This window comes from Cololabis saira, chromosome 5 (genome assembly GCF_033807715.1).
Source record: "Cololabis saira isolate AMF1-May2022 chromosome 5, fColSai1.1, whole genome shotgun sequence".
Lineage (NCBI taxonomy): Eukaryota > Metazoa > Chordata > Actinopteri > Beloniformes > Belonidae > Cololabis > Cololabis saira.
The window spans coordinates 3,983,519-3,999,995 of NC_084591.1; the positions used below are offsets into that span (position 1 = coordinate 3,983,519).

The following is a 16,477-nucleotide window of genomic DNA, read 5'->3' on the forward strand; positions in this document are numbered from 1 at the left end:
GAAAAACGTTTCCTTTTACCGGTAGTTTGACTTTAGCAGAGGTTAGCGTTGTGGCGTGTTAATATCAACAGGGACTTTATTCCATCTGTGTGCAGCAGACTAACTAGAAGCATTTTTAGTCTCGGTTCATCAGCTGCTCCCTAAAGGTCTCAGCACCTGGACTGGTTTATAAACTACAAACAGGTCTGTATTATTATTGACTTGAGCTCAAAACCATGGAAACAAGAGTGTTATGGTTCTTGTGACCAAGAGACTATGTGAAGGATTTATCTTCACGCTGGAACAGGGACACGTGTAGAGTCTGCTAGAACCAGGACTGAGAAACAATTGGTCAAGGTTATGTCCATGTTACCCCCGGTGCAGACACAATGAAAAACCAGCCAGAGGCGTAGTTTGCAATGTACATGAGAAAACAACGACTACGTTTACATGCATTCAAAATTCGGGTTATTGCTAATATTCGGAATATTCCGTTTCCATGCGTGAGCAAACAGGGTTATCCCTGTATACGTGGTAATTAATCATTCTGAATATCTGGATCAAACCAGCGACGCACGGAGAACGTGATAACACAATTAGCGTAATTTCTGCTTCTTCTTCCTGTATCCAAATTCAAAACAAATGCTGCTTCACGCAACTTTTCGCTCACCTTCTTTTAAATCTCACTATCCCGGTACTTTCTACCGTCTACAAATGCAGAAATGTTCATATCCTTCATTACATTTATGAAGTGATTAGTCTCCTCCTGGTCTTGGTTTCTCCGTGTTTATAAGAACTTCCTGGACTCAAAAGACCAGGATTTCTTGTGAACAGAGCATGAGCAGAAAACAAATTCCTGTTCCGTTTGATGGGGATATTCTGTTTGGTGTTTACATGACCCAATATTCGGGTTTTAAAAGGAGTAACCCAGGGCTCATATTCAGGTTTTTAAAAACCTGAATATGAGCAAATTCGGGTTATTCAAAGGGGTTATTGGTGTTTACATGGCCGTGCAAATTCGGGTTATTGACAATATTCGGGTTTTAAAAGGGTTATTGAGTGCATGGAAACGCAGTCAGTGTATAGGATGTTTTCTTTGTAATTCGCGGTAGTCGACAGAGGAGGGCACATTCTAGTTCTAGAAATACAACACATGGAAAGTAATGGGTTATAAACTTTGTAAGATTTACTGTTATTTATACAGCTGTTATTCGAGACACTTTCCACTTAGAAAATACAGTAGTTACTGTAAAGCTGGAACGTTATGCCCTCAACGTCAATGGTATTGTTGGGATCAGTGCACGGCAGTTCTTAGTTAAAATATCTGCATCAACATTATAGGAAACAAGCAGAGACTTCTTGAGAAAGAACAGCACTTCAATTCATTTAAATAGAAAATAGATGAAAAACAGTTGGAACAGAGAGTTGAACATTTATCCGAAATACAAGCCAGGGTTTGCCAGACAATGTTAAGACTGTGAATCTGAAACTCAAGTACATCTGGCAACCAATCATGATTCTAAAGAGTAAAAGGTGATACTTTAAGAGCTGCCTGGACTGCTCAAATGCATCATTCTGCCACTTCCTCACACCCACTAAAGAAGCCCCTCCCCTTTTATCATGGGACAAAAGTACGTGACAAAGTGCAGCTCACGTCCCCCAAGTCAACTGTAGGAGCTCTGATTTTGTAGGAAACACTACACTCCAGGAACTTTAATAGTAAAACGACGTCAGAGTTTAGGAATATCCATTCATGCATTAACTTCAACTTATTCACGTTGGAGTCTTATGGCGCTTTTACACTAGTACCTACTCGACTCGCCATGCCCCCGTTTTGCGCTTTTACACTACGGGTGGAGGCGGGTGGAGGCGTGCCAAGTAGATACTTTTTCTGTATCAATTCTGCTGAAGCGTGCTGAGTCCGCCCTGTATCTGACGTCATCACACTACACGTCACCGATTGGTCGGGGTCGGTGGCCTTTACGATACTTCTACCACAAAAATAACTAGGCTAAAAATGCAATAAAAAATGCAATGAATTGGAAGACAGGTTTTATTTGCAACATAAATTCAATTTTAAACAAAACTCAGCCGGCCGTGCTTCCCTCCCAGTCGCGCTGGGAGCGTGCACCCCCCTCTATGATTTACCTATGACTTGCTAAATGATAAAAACTCATTTCAGGAAATATTAAACGTCATCAATACGCTTTTCGAAATTATCAGATTTTTTTTAATTTAATTGGATACAATTGTATTATAAATATAATAATGGGGAATTAACATTTCTGTCAGATTGTCAGAGTTCTTATGTGTCAACAACAAAATCCCATTTAAGCACAATTGAAGGCTAAGTTGAACACTGGCTTCAGCCTCCGTATCACTCCCCTGACAGACAAGCTCGGGATGAAAATCCTCCCCCAGATTATCTATTTTTGTTTTCTCGCTCCCTGTCATATTAAAATTAGTTCCAGCCATTTGACTCAAAAATGTCCCATTTTTATTGGAACAAAAGTGCTATAAACACTTTTCACTGACGGATTTACCAGCCATAACCACGTCACTGCAGAAAAAACAACACCTGCTTAAAAAATGTTGTCATTTCTAAAACTCTGAAAGCCTGGTGGAAAGTTCTGGGAATTGCTAAATCCATTATTACACCTTGCTAATCCACTACCATCTGGCAAAATCATTATATATACTTTCACGAGACACCAATATACCTGTACTTATCGGATGGAAAAAAGGAATTACACATCTTCATCGCCTTTCCAAAACAACCAGGACAGTTTTTAAAGACTTGCTCAAGAAAAATGTAAATAGGAGACTTCTTCTTTCTTTTGGCGTCACCACGTTGGATTACATGTTTCCATCTCCCCTTGTCTTTTACATTTTCCTCTCTCAAACCAAACAAATGCATAAATCTCTTTCACCACATCCAGAAATCTCCTCCTGCATCCTGCTTTTCGGGTACGATCTTCCTCTCCCCTTTAATCTCTCTGGTAACTTTTTTTCTTAAAATACAGATAACTTCAGATGCTTTTTGTCACCTTTTCGCCCCCCATCTTTTGGTACCAGAATTTTAACTTGTTAGTTTTGAGTTAGATGCAGCTTATTCCCAAGCCGATTTCCATTGAGGTACATGTTAAAATGTCCAACTTTGCAGCAGAAATAAACGTATTTAGCAACTGGAAAAAGAAGCTTCCAAACGTGTCTTTAGAAAACCTATGGGTGACATCACAAATACAGTTTATGATATTCAGCAATTTCTCTAAGCCAGTGGTTCCCAACCTTTTTTCCTTGGAGCCCCCCTACTTGTGTCTAAGACCAGCGAGCCCCCCCACCCCCAAAAGAGTAAAGTGATTCGTTACAAACCTTTAATTGAAAAAAATTAACATTAATTATGTTTTTTTGATACATTTCTCTTTGGTTTACCCTGTATACATTATCTATGCAATATCTGTCTGTCTACCTTACACACATTCTACCTGCTTTTTTTTCTTTCGCACTACTTTTATTTCCATCGCAATGTATATAGGCTACTGTCCTGTAATTACCGTATATATATATTTTTTACTTTTTACTTTTTTACCCCCTTCCCTGCATGTGTGTGTTAAGTTACTGCTGCTAACATGTGAGTTTCCCCATTGAGGGAGGAATAACAGATTATCTTATCTCTTATACATATGACTTTGTTTTTTTTCATTTAATTTTGTGTCAACAATGTTTAAAATCCGCACAAAAAATAATTGCAAGGACATAAAAATATTTCTGAAAGATGTCTCTCAATATGAGAGCAAACATTTGTAACATTTTTCCTTTAACAACCTGTCGGAGTAGTAGTATGATTAAATGTTGAATAATTATATAATACGTTTTTAAGTTTTTATCCTGCTAAATAACTTTAGTATTTTAAAGTATTAGTAAAGTATTAGTAAAATCAGTAAAGTATTTTAAAATGACCAAAATATATTTCCAAGTGGGTTTATACAGACTTGGATTACAGTATTCCATTAGTTGTGTTATTATGATTTTTTATTTATTTAACATGCGCAAATATAATTTGTACAACTGCATAATTTCAAAGCAGACAAAGTTTCGCCCCCTCCCCCAGAGATCTCTGGCGCCCCCCCAGGGGGGGCCCGGACCCCAGGTTGGGAGAGACTGCTCTAAGCAATGGCTGAGCTCTGCCATTTGAGGACTAGTGAACATGTGTTCTTACCATATTTGACTTGTGCGATGTCTCCCACGACGATCTCAAGCACGTTGATCTGGACCACCTGCCCTCCTCGGACCACGGTGAACTTCTGCTCCTGCTCGATGCGGTTCTGGAGACCACGGAACTGCTTCTCTTTGCTCCAGTCGTTAAAGGCCGTCACGAGCACCACACAAACCACGGAGAGGAGGATGGCGACGCCTTCGATCCAGCCAGCCTCGCCTTCACCCTCGTCCTCTGCGCCACCAACCGCGTTGCCACAGTCTGAATGGGGAGGAGAAACAAGTAAACCCCGAGGACAATCGCTCCATCTCAAGTGGGATGCAGCCTTGATTTAATGCAGTGGTCCTCAACCTTTTTTCAGTGATGTTCCCCCTGTGAAATATTTTTTCAGCCAAGTACCCCCAACCAGCGCAAAGCACTTTTGGTTGTAAAAAATAAGACCTAAAACAGAGCACTGTGCCATCAGTAAATGATTTATTAAACATAAAAATATTGCTGCTACGCTTCAACCATGACTCCATCGTTGGTCCAAGTGATTGACAGGTGAAGCCAGGTGATTGACAGGTTAGGTGGAACCATCCTGGTGTGGGGGAGACTCTGCGGTTTTATAAGTTGAATAGCCTACTCCTGAAGATAAAATTCATTTTATGAATTTAAACTTATATTTTCCTATTTATGAAATATTTATTTTTAAAGGATTTTTGCATGGATGCTACTTTTTAAATATATGTATATTTTAAAATCTCACATACCCCCTGTAGTGCCTTCACGTACCCCCAGGGGTACGCGTACCCCCATTTGAGAACCACTGCTTTAATGAACTGAGCTTGAACAAAAGTTAATTAAACAGTGCGGATATTTGTGTGCTAATTATCTGACTCAGAGACTAATAACAGAACAACACAGACAGGAAGTATGCAGGTTATGCAAGTATGCAGGTTTCTCTCTCTGAACCTTTTACTGATTTTTAAACAAACATATATAAAAATAGATTCTCCTTCTATAATAAAGATTTCTTCCAAGGGTTACACTTGGCTTTCTAAACCAATGAGGCGGCACCTCGCTAAACTGATGGTCTCCATAGTTAGATTTCCCAATCATGACAGCTGTACAGGGGGGGAATTTAATGTACCTTATACAGAGGTGGGTAGTAACGAGTTACATTTACTCCATTACATTTACTTGAGTAAATTTTGGGAAATGTTGTACTTTTAGGAGTAGTTTTGAATCACTATACTTTTTACTTTTACTTGAGTAGATTTGTGAAGAAGAAACTGTTCCTCTTACTCCGCTACATTAGGCTACGTTGAGCTGTTACTTTTCTTTTATCCCTTTTATCCGCGTACGCGTCAATCTCATGACATCACTGGGTGATTCTTTGGGAAAAATGTTTGTTTTTGCATGTTTTTATGAGTTACTATGAGTTTCTATGAGTTCATGTTTGTTCTAGTTCTGTCTGGTTAAAAAAGAAAAGTACAAAGGCTTGAAATTTTGTGCTACTTGTGCTTCATTTTTTATTCTGTTATTTTATTTATTTTATTATTTATTAAAGTACTTGAATTTACTTTAAGCTTATTTTAATTTAAGATATATTTTATTTTTTATTCATTTTAATTTACTTTATTATATTATTGATTTAATTTACCTGAAGATGATTATTTTTTACTTTTGTCTGTTTGAATGGTTGTGTTAAAAAATAAATCAGACGTTACTCAACAGTTACTCAGTACTTGAGTAGTTTTTTCACCAAGTACTTTTTTACTTTTACTCAAGTAATTATTTGGATGACTACTTTTTACTTCTAGTTGAGTCATATTATTCTGAAGTAACAGTACTTTTACTTGAGTACAATTTTTGGCTCCTCTACCACCTCTGACCTTATAATGGATAACTTTATAGAGTCATAAAGTTATGCATAATGAGAGGTGTGGTCGTTTGAGTGACAGCTGCATAGCAGTCTTAATATTTTGTGAATTTGACATCTGAGCTGTGAATGAAGACCAAACAGAGCACAATCCTTGTTTTGAAGACAATATGACTGCTAGTGTTTCTGAGTTGAGTCTTCGAGGACTCGTTGGGAAGGACTGCCGAAGCCGTGATCCTGGTAAGCAGCCCAACCAGCCCTCCGCCGGTGGAGACTGAACGACTGAGACCTGCGGTGGAGAGCTGAGCAGCCGCTGCTGCCCGACTGCTCTGGTCCGGGCTTCACATTCTAAGTGAAGCTGGAAGAGTGTGAGAAGCATTTGCAGTCCGACCGCTGCTAGGTTCGCCACCCGTACCTTGAAATACGGAATTGTTACGTAATTGGGAATTAAAAGTTGCTTTCCGTATTGAACCAATACAGACACATATTATGCTCTTATTTATTGATGTAATAATATACAGGTGAAGGTCGGAAAATTTGAATATACTTATATTTGAATAAATCTTCATTCGTAGTAAATTCAACTAAAGGTGAAACAAATATATTATTTCCCACTACATTCAAAGTGAGATATTTCAAGCCTTTATTTGTTATAATTTTGGTGATTATGGCTTATGAAAACCCTGAATAAAAAATCTCTATATTATGAAATCAATAAACAATTCAATCATCAAAATTATAACAAATAAAGGTTTAACACATCTTGCTCTGCATTTAATGAGACTATGTAATGTATTAGTTTAACTTTTACACCATATTCTAATTTTCCGACCTTCACCTGTAGCTTATATTCTACATCTGGGCTGATGTGGACATACATAGCATAGGAGGCTATTTCAGTTGCTAGCATGGTTGTCTGTCTGTACAGTCATGCAAGTTCAATGCTATTAAGGCACTTTAAACTTTAAATCAAAGCATTTTGTTTTTTTTATATAAAATAAATACATTTCTATGCAGTTTAGAAGTTTTGGGGATGTCCCTTTTTTTGGCACCTGCACTGCTGAAACGGGGCGTCCCTTATTTCTATTTCTGAAAGGTTGCAACCCTAACCGCTGCTGCCCTCAGCGGCTCTGCCTGCTAGGCTACCAACACATAGACCACAATAATTCTGGTAAGACCCGGCTCAAGCTCCAGGAGTCCTCTCTTGGTCAGATTTCATCTCAACATCTAACGCCAGGACACATTCTGTCAGAATGAAACTAATGTTAGTTAGCATCAGTACTCGAGTTGAGGGGGGATGAGAATCATCCCCCCTGTAAAACTGCCATCCCCCCTTTCCATCCCTTATGTCATTTCATCAATGAATGTGGTTTTACTGCTATTTCAACATTTAGAGTCATCACCAGAAAAATAACACCAGAAAAATAACTTATTTGACAATTTTCACCTGTTTCAAGTAAATTTTCACTTGAAATAAGTAGGAAAATCTGCCAGTTGGACAAGATTTATCTTCTTATTACAAGCAAAGAAAAATCTTGTTCCACTGGCAGATTTTTCTACTTATTTCAAGTGAAAATCTACTTGAAACAAGTAGAAAAAATTGTTGTTTTTTCCAGTGATGAGTCTTGTTTTAAGTATAATGAGATTTCTTTTACTAAAATGAGACATTTTAACTAGAAATAAGACAAATATTCTTGTTGAGATTGTGAGTTTTTGCAGTGATCCATGTTACTTATCCTGTGAAGGACAGAGTCATATTGATAAGTTCAGAAAAGTGTTTTTTATTGTTGTGTTTTGATGTATTTGATGTAAGCCCAGTGGATATTTAAAGCTTACAGAAGGCTGCATTTAACTGCTGCTATGTCATTCCTGCAGTATTTCTGCAGGTGTTTTGGTCAGTGCTATTATTTGTAATATATTATATTATTTGTAATCAGCACAAATTATCTGTCCCCATATGATAAAATCCACCACCCCCCCTGATTGTTTTTTACAACTCGAGTACTCGTTAGCATCAGTATTTAACATGAAGCTAAGCGGTGGATGAGAACAGCAGAGTCGCAGCGACGGACAGAGAAGGCTGTGACTAACGAAGCCGTGGTCGTGGCCTGGAGTTACTGTATCTTTGCTTTCCATAAGCGATCTGCCAACCTTTGTTTTTTGGCACCTTCTGTTCATCAGAAAGCAGGCAGAGCAGTACATTTCACAGTTGAAGATGCCGATAATAATTTTTTCCTCCATTGTCCTCCTACTTGTGTTCAAAACGAGCAGCTTCTACGGTGGCCGAGACCCGCCATTGCGGAAATTTAAAGAAACGCTGCAAATAAAAAGAAACGCCGCTGCAAATAAAATAAACGCTTTGCAAATAAAATAAACGCTGAAAATAAAAACAAACGCCGCTGCAAATAAAAGAAACGCTGCAAATATAAAGAAACGCCGCTGCAAATTAAAAAAAAAAATTACGCAAATTAAAAAGCCACAACGGAAGTGAATTACCGGGGACTATTTTTGCTGATGCACCGGTGTTTTTTACGTGAGAAGAGAAGAAGAAGACGAAGAGGTAAGTGAAAAGGAAGAAATAAGAAGAGCGTGGAATAAGAAGAACAACGAACGAGAAAATAAGTGAAAAGGTTAGTGTTCAACGTCGCTACGTGTCATTTTTAATGTGCAACACCGGTGCATCGGCAAAAATAGTCCCCGGTAATTCACTTCCGTTGGGGCCTTTTTTATTTGCGTCGTTTTTTTATTTTATTTGCAGCATTTATTTTATTTGCAGCAGTGTTTCTTTTTGTTTGCAGCGTTTATTTTATTTGCAAAGCGTTTATTTTATTTGCAGCAGCGTTTGTTTCTGTTTGCCGCATTACTTTTATTTTCAGCTATGGCGGGTCTCGGCCACCGTAAGCTTCACGTGTGACTGGTCCTCCATGTGGGATATCATCACCCCCCAACTTCTGACAGAGGAAACGCAATCAATGCAACCCACAATTCATTTTTGGCAACAAAGGACGTCACCCAACGCTGCGGTGCAAATCCAGCATAAAACAGGTAGTTTGTGGCAACTGAGTCCCGATTGCAATCTTCCATCTAACAGCATTTTGGATTCACTGGGTTACGTGGAGCCCATTTTGTGAATACCGTACTTTCTGGACTACAAGCCGCTACTTTTTTCATAGGTTTTCAACCGTGCAGCTTATACAAAGGTGCAGCTATTCTGAGGATTTTTCTTCCACCGCTCGGGGCGCTCTAACCGGAATTAGAATCAAAACTAAGACAAAATAAATGCAAAGAAGAATACGCTACTTCTTCTTTAGCAGATAGAAGTAGAAGCAGATTTCAAACAGATAAATAGATAAATAAATACCGGTTATTTTCTCTTGGTTCCGTCCCGTTTTAATCAGCAAAGTTGCTGCCGTGTTAAAAGACACTGTTAGGAAAGGATCTATTTAGGTACAAACATGTACATCATTTACAGTTCAAAATCCTTCTGTACATGTAGTAAATATCTAATCTAACAACATAAATATCTGCGGCTTGTGTATCTTTTTTTTTTTTAAATAGAGCGGATGCAGCTTATATGCAGGTGCGGCTTATAGTCCAGAAAATATGGTAGTTAGGTTAACCTATTTTTTTTGTACTCTAACAAAATCCAATTATAGAGAATCTGTTGGCATAAAAAAAAAACAACCTCAATGATCTAAAAAACCTCACAGATGATTCGTCTAGGTCTCTTCAAACAGTTTATATTTTCAATATATCACACAAAACCTATTTAGAATAAAAATATATACTCACGCTTTCTCTCGGCATCTGGTGGACTGTAGAATGAAAGGCCTAGTGAAATAATGGCGGCTATCTCCAGGATGATGAGTGTGACATCCTGCAGGGTTTCCCATACTAATTGCAAAAAGGTTTTTGGCTTTTTAGGAGGGATAATGTTCTGTCCAAACTCTTGTGTTCTTCTGTTGATGTCATCTGATTTTACATCCAGACCTGCAGGAGGAGAAAAAAAAAGGAACATCAAGTCAAGATTACAGCGCAAGTGTCATTATTTTCACTGGCCATCACGACCTGAACCCCGCTGGAAACGTGACCAGGGTGCAGCTCTGCCTCTCAGCCATAGTCCGGCTCTACACCGGGTAGAAGGGCCTTCACAGAGGAGACTGCACAAGTGGGTGTTGTGCATACGAACTAACAGCTGGAAGACAGCTGGAATCAACAGTAAAACTCATGTTACTGGGGACCAGAGGTGGTAGAGGAGCCAAAAATTGTACTCAAGTAAAAGTACTGTTACTTCAGAATAATATGACTCACATAGAAGTAAAAAGTAGTCATCCAAATAATTACTTGAGTAAAAGTAAAAAAGTACTTGGTGAAAAAACTACTCAAGTACTGAGTAACTGTTGAGTAACGCTGATTTATTTTTTTAACACAAACATTCAAACAGACAAAAGTACAAAATAATCATCTTCAGGCAAATTAAATCAATAAAATAATAAAATAAATTAAAATTAATAAAATATATCTTAAAATAAAATAATCTTAAAGTAAATTCAAGTACTTTAATAAATAATAAAATAAATAAAATAACAGAATAAAAAAATAAATTAAGCACAAGTAGCATAAAATTTCAAGCCTTTGTACTTTTCTTTTTTAACCAGCAGAACTAGAACAAACATGAACTCATAGAAACTCTGTGTGTGTTTGAGTCTGTGTAAATGTGACAAAACATGCAAAAACAAACATTTTTCCCAAAGAATCACCCAGTGATGTCATGAGATTGATGCGTACGTGGATAAAAGGGATAAAAGAAAAGTAACAGCTCAACGTAGCCTAATGTAGCGGAGTAAGAGGAACAGTTTCTTCTTCACAAATCTACTCAAGTAAAAGTAAAAAGTATAGTGATTCAAAACTACTCCTAAAAGTACAAAATTTCCCATAACGTACTCAAGTAAATGTGACAGAGTAAATGTAACTCGTTACTACCCACCCCTGCTGGGGACCAAGGCCAAACTCACTTTAATCTCCTCATCTTCCAATCCAGCCAACATCTGGTACCATATTGTCAGCAATAAATGCCACAAATGAGTAAAAATTATCATATGTTTTAGTTAATTACTAAAGGCAAGTTCGTTCACAGCTGGAAAGGAGTGAAAATAACTGACGTCTTCTGTCTTCATTTGTGATTTGCACCAGTTATAATAAAATCAGATGTGTTATACCTTATGGGGTTTGCCTGTTTTTTGATATTATATTGTATATTAATAAATACAACACAACAAGTAGAGCGATATTTAAGGAGACAAAGTTGTAAACTTACGAGTGGTATTAGGATCTATTCTTGCAGCATCACGTGAACAGAGAAGCAGTGACTGCATTACCAGTTACCATAAGTACTACTACTAACTGGATGGGTTGATCATTCTGAATTTCTTCCTAAGAGCTAGAAATGATAATTCATCCCCCTAACTTCTGTTTCATTGCATTGTTTGACATGGGATGGATGAGAATCAGCACTTCTAAATCAAAGGCAGTGGCTCAGTCAGAAAAGGGTGGAAAGCCTTCTCCAGGTCGGGAGTAACGTGTCGCCTCCGGTGGAGGAGTTTAGTATCGTGGGGTCTTGTTTATGAGTGAGGGAAGAATGGAGAGAATGGAGGGGGAGATTGAGAGGTGAATGATGCACGACCTGCAGTATAGTGAACTCTGCGAGGGTGTGCTTGAGCCAAAAGGCACAGCTCTCAGTTTGCCGGTTGATTTATGTTCCTACCCTCCCCTAATCTTAACCTTAGGGGAGGATGAGAATACAGATCAGGGGCCGGATTCACAAAACATTCTTAAGAAAAAAAAATCTTTTTATGTGTCATTTTTTTCTTAAGTTAAGTCTTAAGAAGAAAAAAGAGAAGAAGTCATATTCTCCAAAAAAGTTCTTAAGTATTTTCTCAACTTTCAAGTTTCTTCTTAAGAAAAAACTTAAGAATGAATGGTATTCTTGAAATAAAAGTTCTCAAATTTGTTCTTGACTTTTTTCTTAACTTTAAAGCAGCACTATGTAACTTTTCCACCTTAATATAATATTTCCAGAGTCATTGTGATGGTACATCAACTTCCAACAGGTTTAATGACACCTCTGTCATCGTCTGAGGGGTCTGTATCTCCTTCACTGGCACTATGTAACTTTGAGGAGCATGGTAGGAACTAGGGCTGCAGCTATCGAATATTTTAGTAATCGAGTATTCTACTGAAAATTCCATCGATTAATCGAGTAATCGGATAAAACATATATTTGTTTAGTTAAAGAGCAATTATAAATATACATAAGATGTTAGATGTTAATTGACATCAAGACTAAATTATATAATACAGTAGGTTCATGGCTGTTCATTTAAAAACCCTGAACTTACACCAGTCGACCAAATTCACTGCCTTCACTCAAAAAACTAAGGATCTTACCAAGAAATGTTCTTATTTCTGACCTAAAAATGCCATTACACCTGATATCAGACATCACTTAAAATGTTAGGTGTTTTTCCCACGTGTTTCAATTGAACTTTCATTTCTGTCAAGCAAATTCTAAGTTGTAGTTAAGTTTTAAGTTAGAGTTTTGGCAGTGTTCAAAATATAATTCTGAGACCTGCTGTATTGGAGCACATTACTGCTTGTTTTATCCATGAATGACTAGATATAAAATGAAATGAAAACTACCCAGTTAGCTTTATTACGTTTATATTTTTCTGACATTTTCAGACTTTTCTTTTAGTTAAAACTGTAGCGGGAACAGAGGTTTATATACCGGGTAAAGGCTGATTTATGGTTCCGCGTTACAACAACGCAGAATGGTGCGCGTCGCTGCGTACCCTACGCCAGTGGTCCCCAACCCCCGGGCCGCGGCCCGGTACCGGGCCGTGGGTCATTTGGTACCGGGCCGCACAGAGAGGAAAAAAAAAAAAAAAAAAAATTTTTTTTTTTTTTTTTTTTTTTTTAATAATTTCTGTAGAATCCCCGACTGATGATGGTTGACTCTCAAACTGATGGTTCACAATTTTTTTATTCCTTGGATTTAAATACACTGCAAACACACCGTAAGAGCTATAAAGGAATAAAATAAAATAGTTAGTCTTTCTACATTCATATAAGTTTAACTTAAATACAGACTGACGCAGCTGCTCGCTCGGTTGGCAATAAAGCTACCACAATACATGATTGGGCCGTGAAAATATTGTCAGACATTAAACCGGTCCGCGGTACAGAAAAGGTTGGGGACCACTGCCCTACGCCGTAGGCTACGGCGTAGCCGTGGCAACGGAGCCTGCACGCAGCACCGCCAGCCGGACCGGCGCTCTTCGCCCTCGCCGGAGAGCGGCGTAGACTCTGTGTCGATTTAACGAGGAACAATAATTTTGGCTTTAGAGGGGGAACATAGGAGAACGGACCAAAAGAATATAGCGTGGATTAAAAATAAAAGTTAAGCACTGAGCTACATTAGTCTCCCGTCTGGGCCATTGCAGACTGCCGGAGCACGGCATGTTACTAAACAAACATATCCGCCGCCTCTTTCTTCCCCCTTTAACGTGCGCAGCGCATGGATGTACGGCGCAGCGTCATCGCGTTGTGTCGCATTAAATGTGGTCCGGGCGTAATACGAGGATTTGAGCTGGTGAAATTAAATGAAAAAAAATAATAAATAAATAAATTAATTAAACGATTCCTCGAGGCAGAGAAAATTCCTCGATCATTTTTTGTAATCAAATTACTCGAATTATTCGAGGAATCGTTTCAGCCCTAGTAGGAACCCTGCCACACTACTGGTAAAGCACTACCGCTTTTGTCCAAAGGAGCCGCCAAACTCAACAAAAGCTGAAAGTTACATTGTGCTGCTTTAAGACAACCTTGACCTGTCTTAAAATTTCTTCTGTGAAAAGGTAAGACTCTAATATCACCTTTTTCAACACATTTTAAACAAGTTTAGACTAGTAGGTCATAGTTTGAGGATATACTTTGTAATTAATTACACAAAGAGCCTGTTAACTGTTTTTTAGCATGTTAGTTAGCGTGGTAGTTAATTATTATTAATTTTCCCCAATAGTATTTTTTTTCGCACATTAATCTCATCCACCATAACCTTGAAAAGTTCCTGCATCTCTTTTTCTCCTTCTCCATGTTTAGTGAGTGACTGACGGTTAAGACCAAACTACCTATAAATGTTGTTTGTTGGCGCGTGCAATGAAATATTTTAAGAAGTTCTTAAGTAGGAAAAATAAGAAATTCGTAAGAAATGACAGTTCTTAAGACGGTTCTTAAGAAAATATTGAGGAATTGCACTTAAGAACTTTCTTATGAACTTCTTAATTTTAGATCTTAAGACATTTCTTAAGATCGTTCTTAAGAACATATTGGTGAATCTGGCCCCAGGACTGCAAGCAGCTCAAATGTGTTTCCTCTATAAGGTGATAGGACTTTCCCCTCAGAGCCCTTTCACCTTAGAGCTCCTCGTTGAGAGGAGCCACCGGAGGTGGTTCAGGTATCTTAGGATTCCTCCTGAGGATGGCAGAGTGGAAGGAAACCCTGAGGCCGACACCTGACACGCCGCAGAGAAGCCTCCGTTTCCTCCCAGAGGAGCTGCAGGGGTGGCTGAGGAGAGCCGGGTTTGGCTTCTTTCCTTCGGTCGTTATCACTGTGACCCAAACTTGGAGAAGGGTTCGCTGATGAATGCATGGATGTTTTACTTGAAAATCCACTTATGTCCTTTATTAAACAAAAACTAAACATGATAATGCCGTTACTATAAACCTCAGGCCGGTTAGAGTCCGTTCAGGCTCTGAGTCTCCAGAAATCTAAAGTTAATGAGCTCAACGTTACTGCATGTTGGTGTATGTATAAATAAGTACAGATGAAAAATAAAAATGCAGTATATCCCTCTTACACACCGATTTAAAAGGTCTTTTACCTTTTTACATCTCTCAAAATATTAAGCACCTTTTTTTCCCACAACATCGAAAAAGAAATGGATGGAGAAAACAAAATCTGTTGTTAGGTTTGTTAGTTAAAAGATTCCATATACATGTACATAAATATAAATATAAATATATACATATATAAATACACACACAGTATATATACTGTGTATAGACATAACGTCACGACTTGTCAATGATATAAAGTGGAAACCATAAAAGAGAAAATGTTGGCTGTACAGCTTAAATTCAAGTTTTAAAATCCCAATTTCATCAAGAGTAATTCTATATTTAATTGATTTTGTTTTCTGCTTTGAAAAAGGTAAATAAGGATAATTCAACCCAACTCTCTGCTTATGGAGGTACATGTTTGTATAGCAGCTCTCGTCTTTTCTCTGCAGTCGCTACATTGCTGCCAGCCATGTTTTTCACCACGACCCTCTAATGAGGACCTCCCATCCGTTCAATCAATATAACACTCCAAGTGCTTGTTATGTCTATGTTTTGCCGGTATTTTCCAAGCGTTAAAGTCGTCTCCTCTCCCAGGACGCAAGCATTCAGAGGAGAAAACTCAGATTGAAGGGACTTTGGGAGGTGAGTGGCTGGAACCGATAATCATTACGATTCAATGACGACATTATGGCAGACCTGTGCCATAAAGTGCACTGTCTATAAATAACTGCTGGCAACACACTGTACCTCCATCGTTTACCTGGCTGTATTGTGCTGTTTCAATACTTCTGACTTCCTCCCTTACAGATATTTCAGACCTGCAGCTCTGGGACGTCAGGCTAATGTGGAGCGTGAGTTCCTGGGCAACTGTTTAAGGTGCATTCACTTGTGAGTGAGAAGAAAAGCAGCTCCCCGCAAGGAATGGGCGATATTTTACCGTTCGCGATGTACCGTCAAAAAAATTCCCCACGGTAAGAATTTGTCATCTCGCAGTAAAAAAGATAAATTCCCGTTGATGACGTTTTTGTGTAAAGCGGATTTATGGTTCTGTGTTAAATCCACGCACAACGTACGTGAAGGAAGGAAGGAAGGAAGGAAGGAAGGAAGGAAGGAAGGAAGGAAGGAAGGAAGGAAGGAAGGAAGGAAGGAAGGAAGGAAGGAAGGAAGGAAGGAAGGAAGGAAGGAAGGAAGGAAGGAAGGAAGGAAGGAAGGAAGGAAATGAGCCAGAAAGAAAGAAAGAAAGAAAGAAAGAAAGAAAGAAAGAAAGAAAGAAAGAAAGAAAGAAAGAAAGAAAGAAGGATAAATTCCCGTTGATACGTGTTTGTGTAACAAACATGGCGGATCTGAGTCATTCCAGTTTTGCAGTACAGGTGTAACTAATTGGTGTAGTTTAGTAGCATTTAGTATCTTTTACAGCAGTGTTTTGGCTCCAAAGACTGAATGTGGTGATAGATTTATAGTTACAAAGGTGGAGTTGAATTGATATTTTTTTTTTTTAATCGACATTTTAATCGTTAT

At 38.4% G+C, this 16,477-nt stretch overlaps 1 protein-coding gene across 3 annotated transcripts in view; it reads right to left on the reverse strand.

Moving 5' to 3' along the window:
- Nucleotides 1-16,477, reverse strand: part of LOC133443687 (plasma membrane calcium-transporting ATPase 1-like) — a 76,735-nt gene that overhangs the window by 38,569 nt on the left and 21,689 nt on the right. For all 3 annotated transcript variants that reach the window (XM_061720827.1, XM_061720825.1, XM_061720826.1), the window contains 2 exons: nt 9,852-10,049; nt 4,199-4,456 (listed from right to left, as the gene is read on the reverse strand). In XM_061720827.1, coding sequence (XP_061576811.1) covers nt 4,199-4,456; nt 9,852-10,049 — 456 coding nt within the window. The remainder of the gene's footprint in view (nt 1-4,198; nt 4,457-9,851; nt 10,050-16,477) is intronic.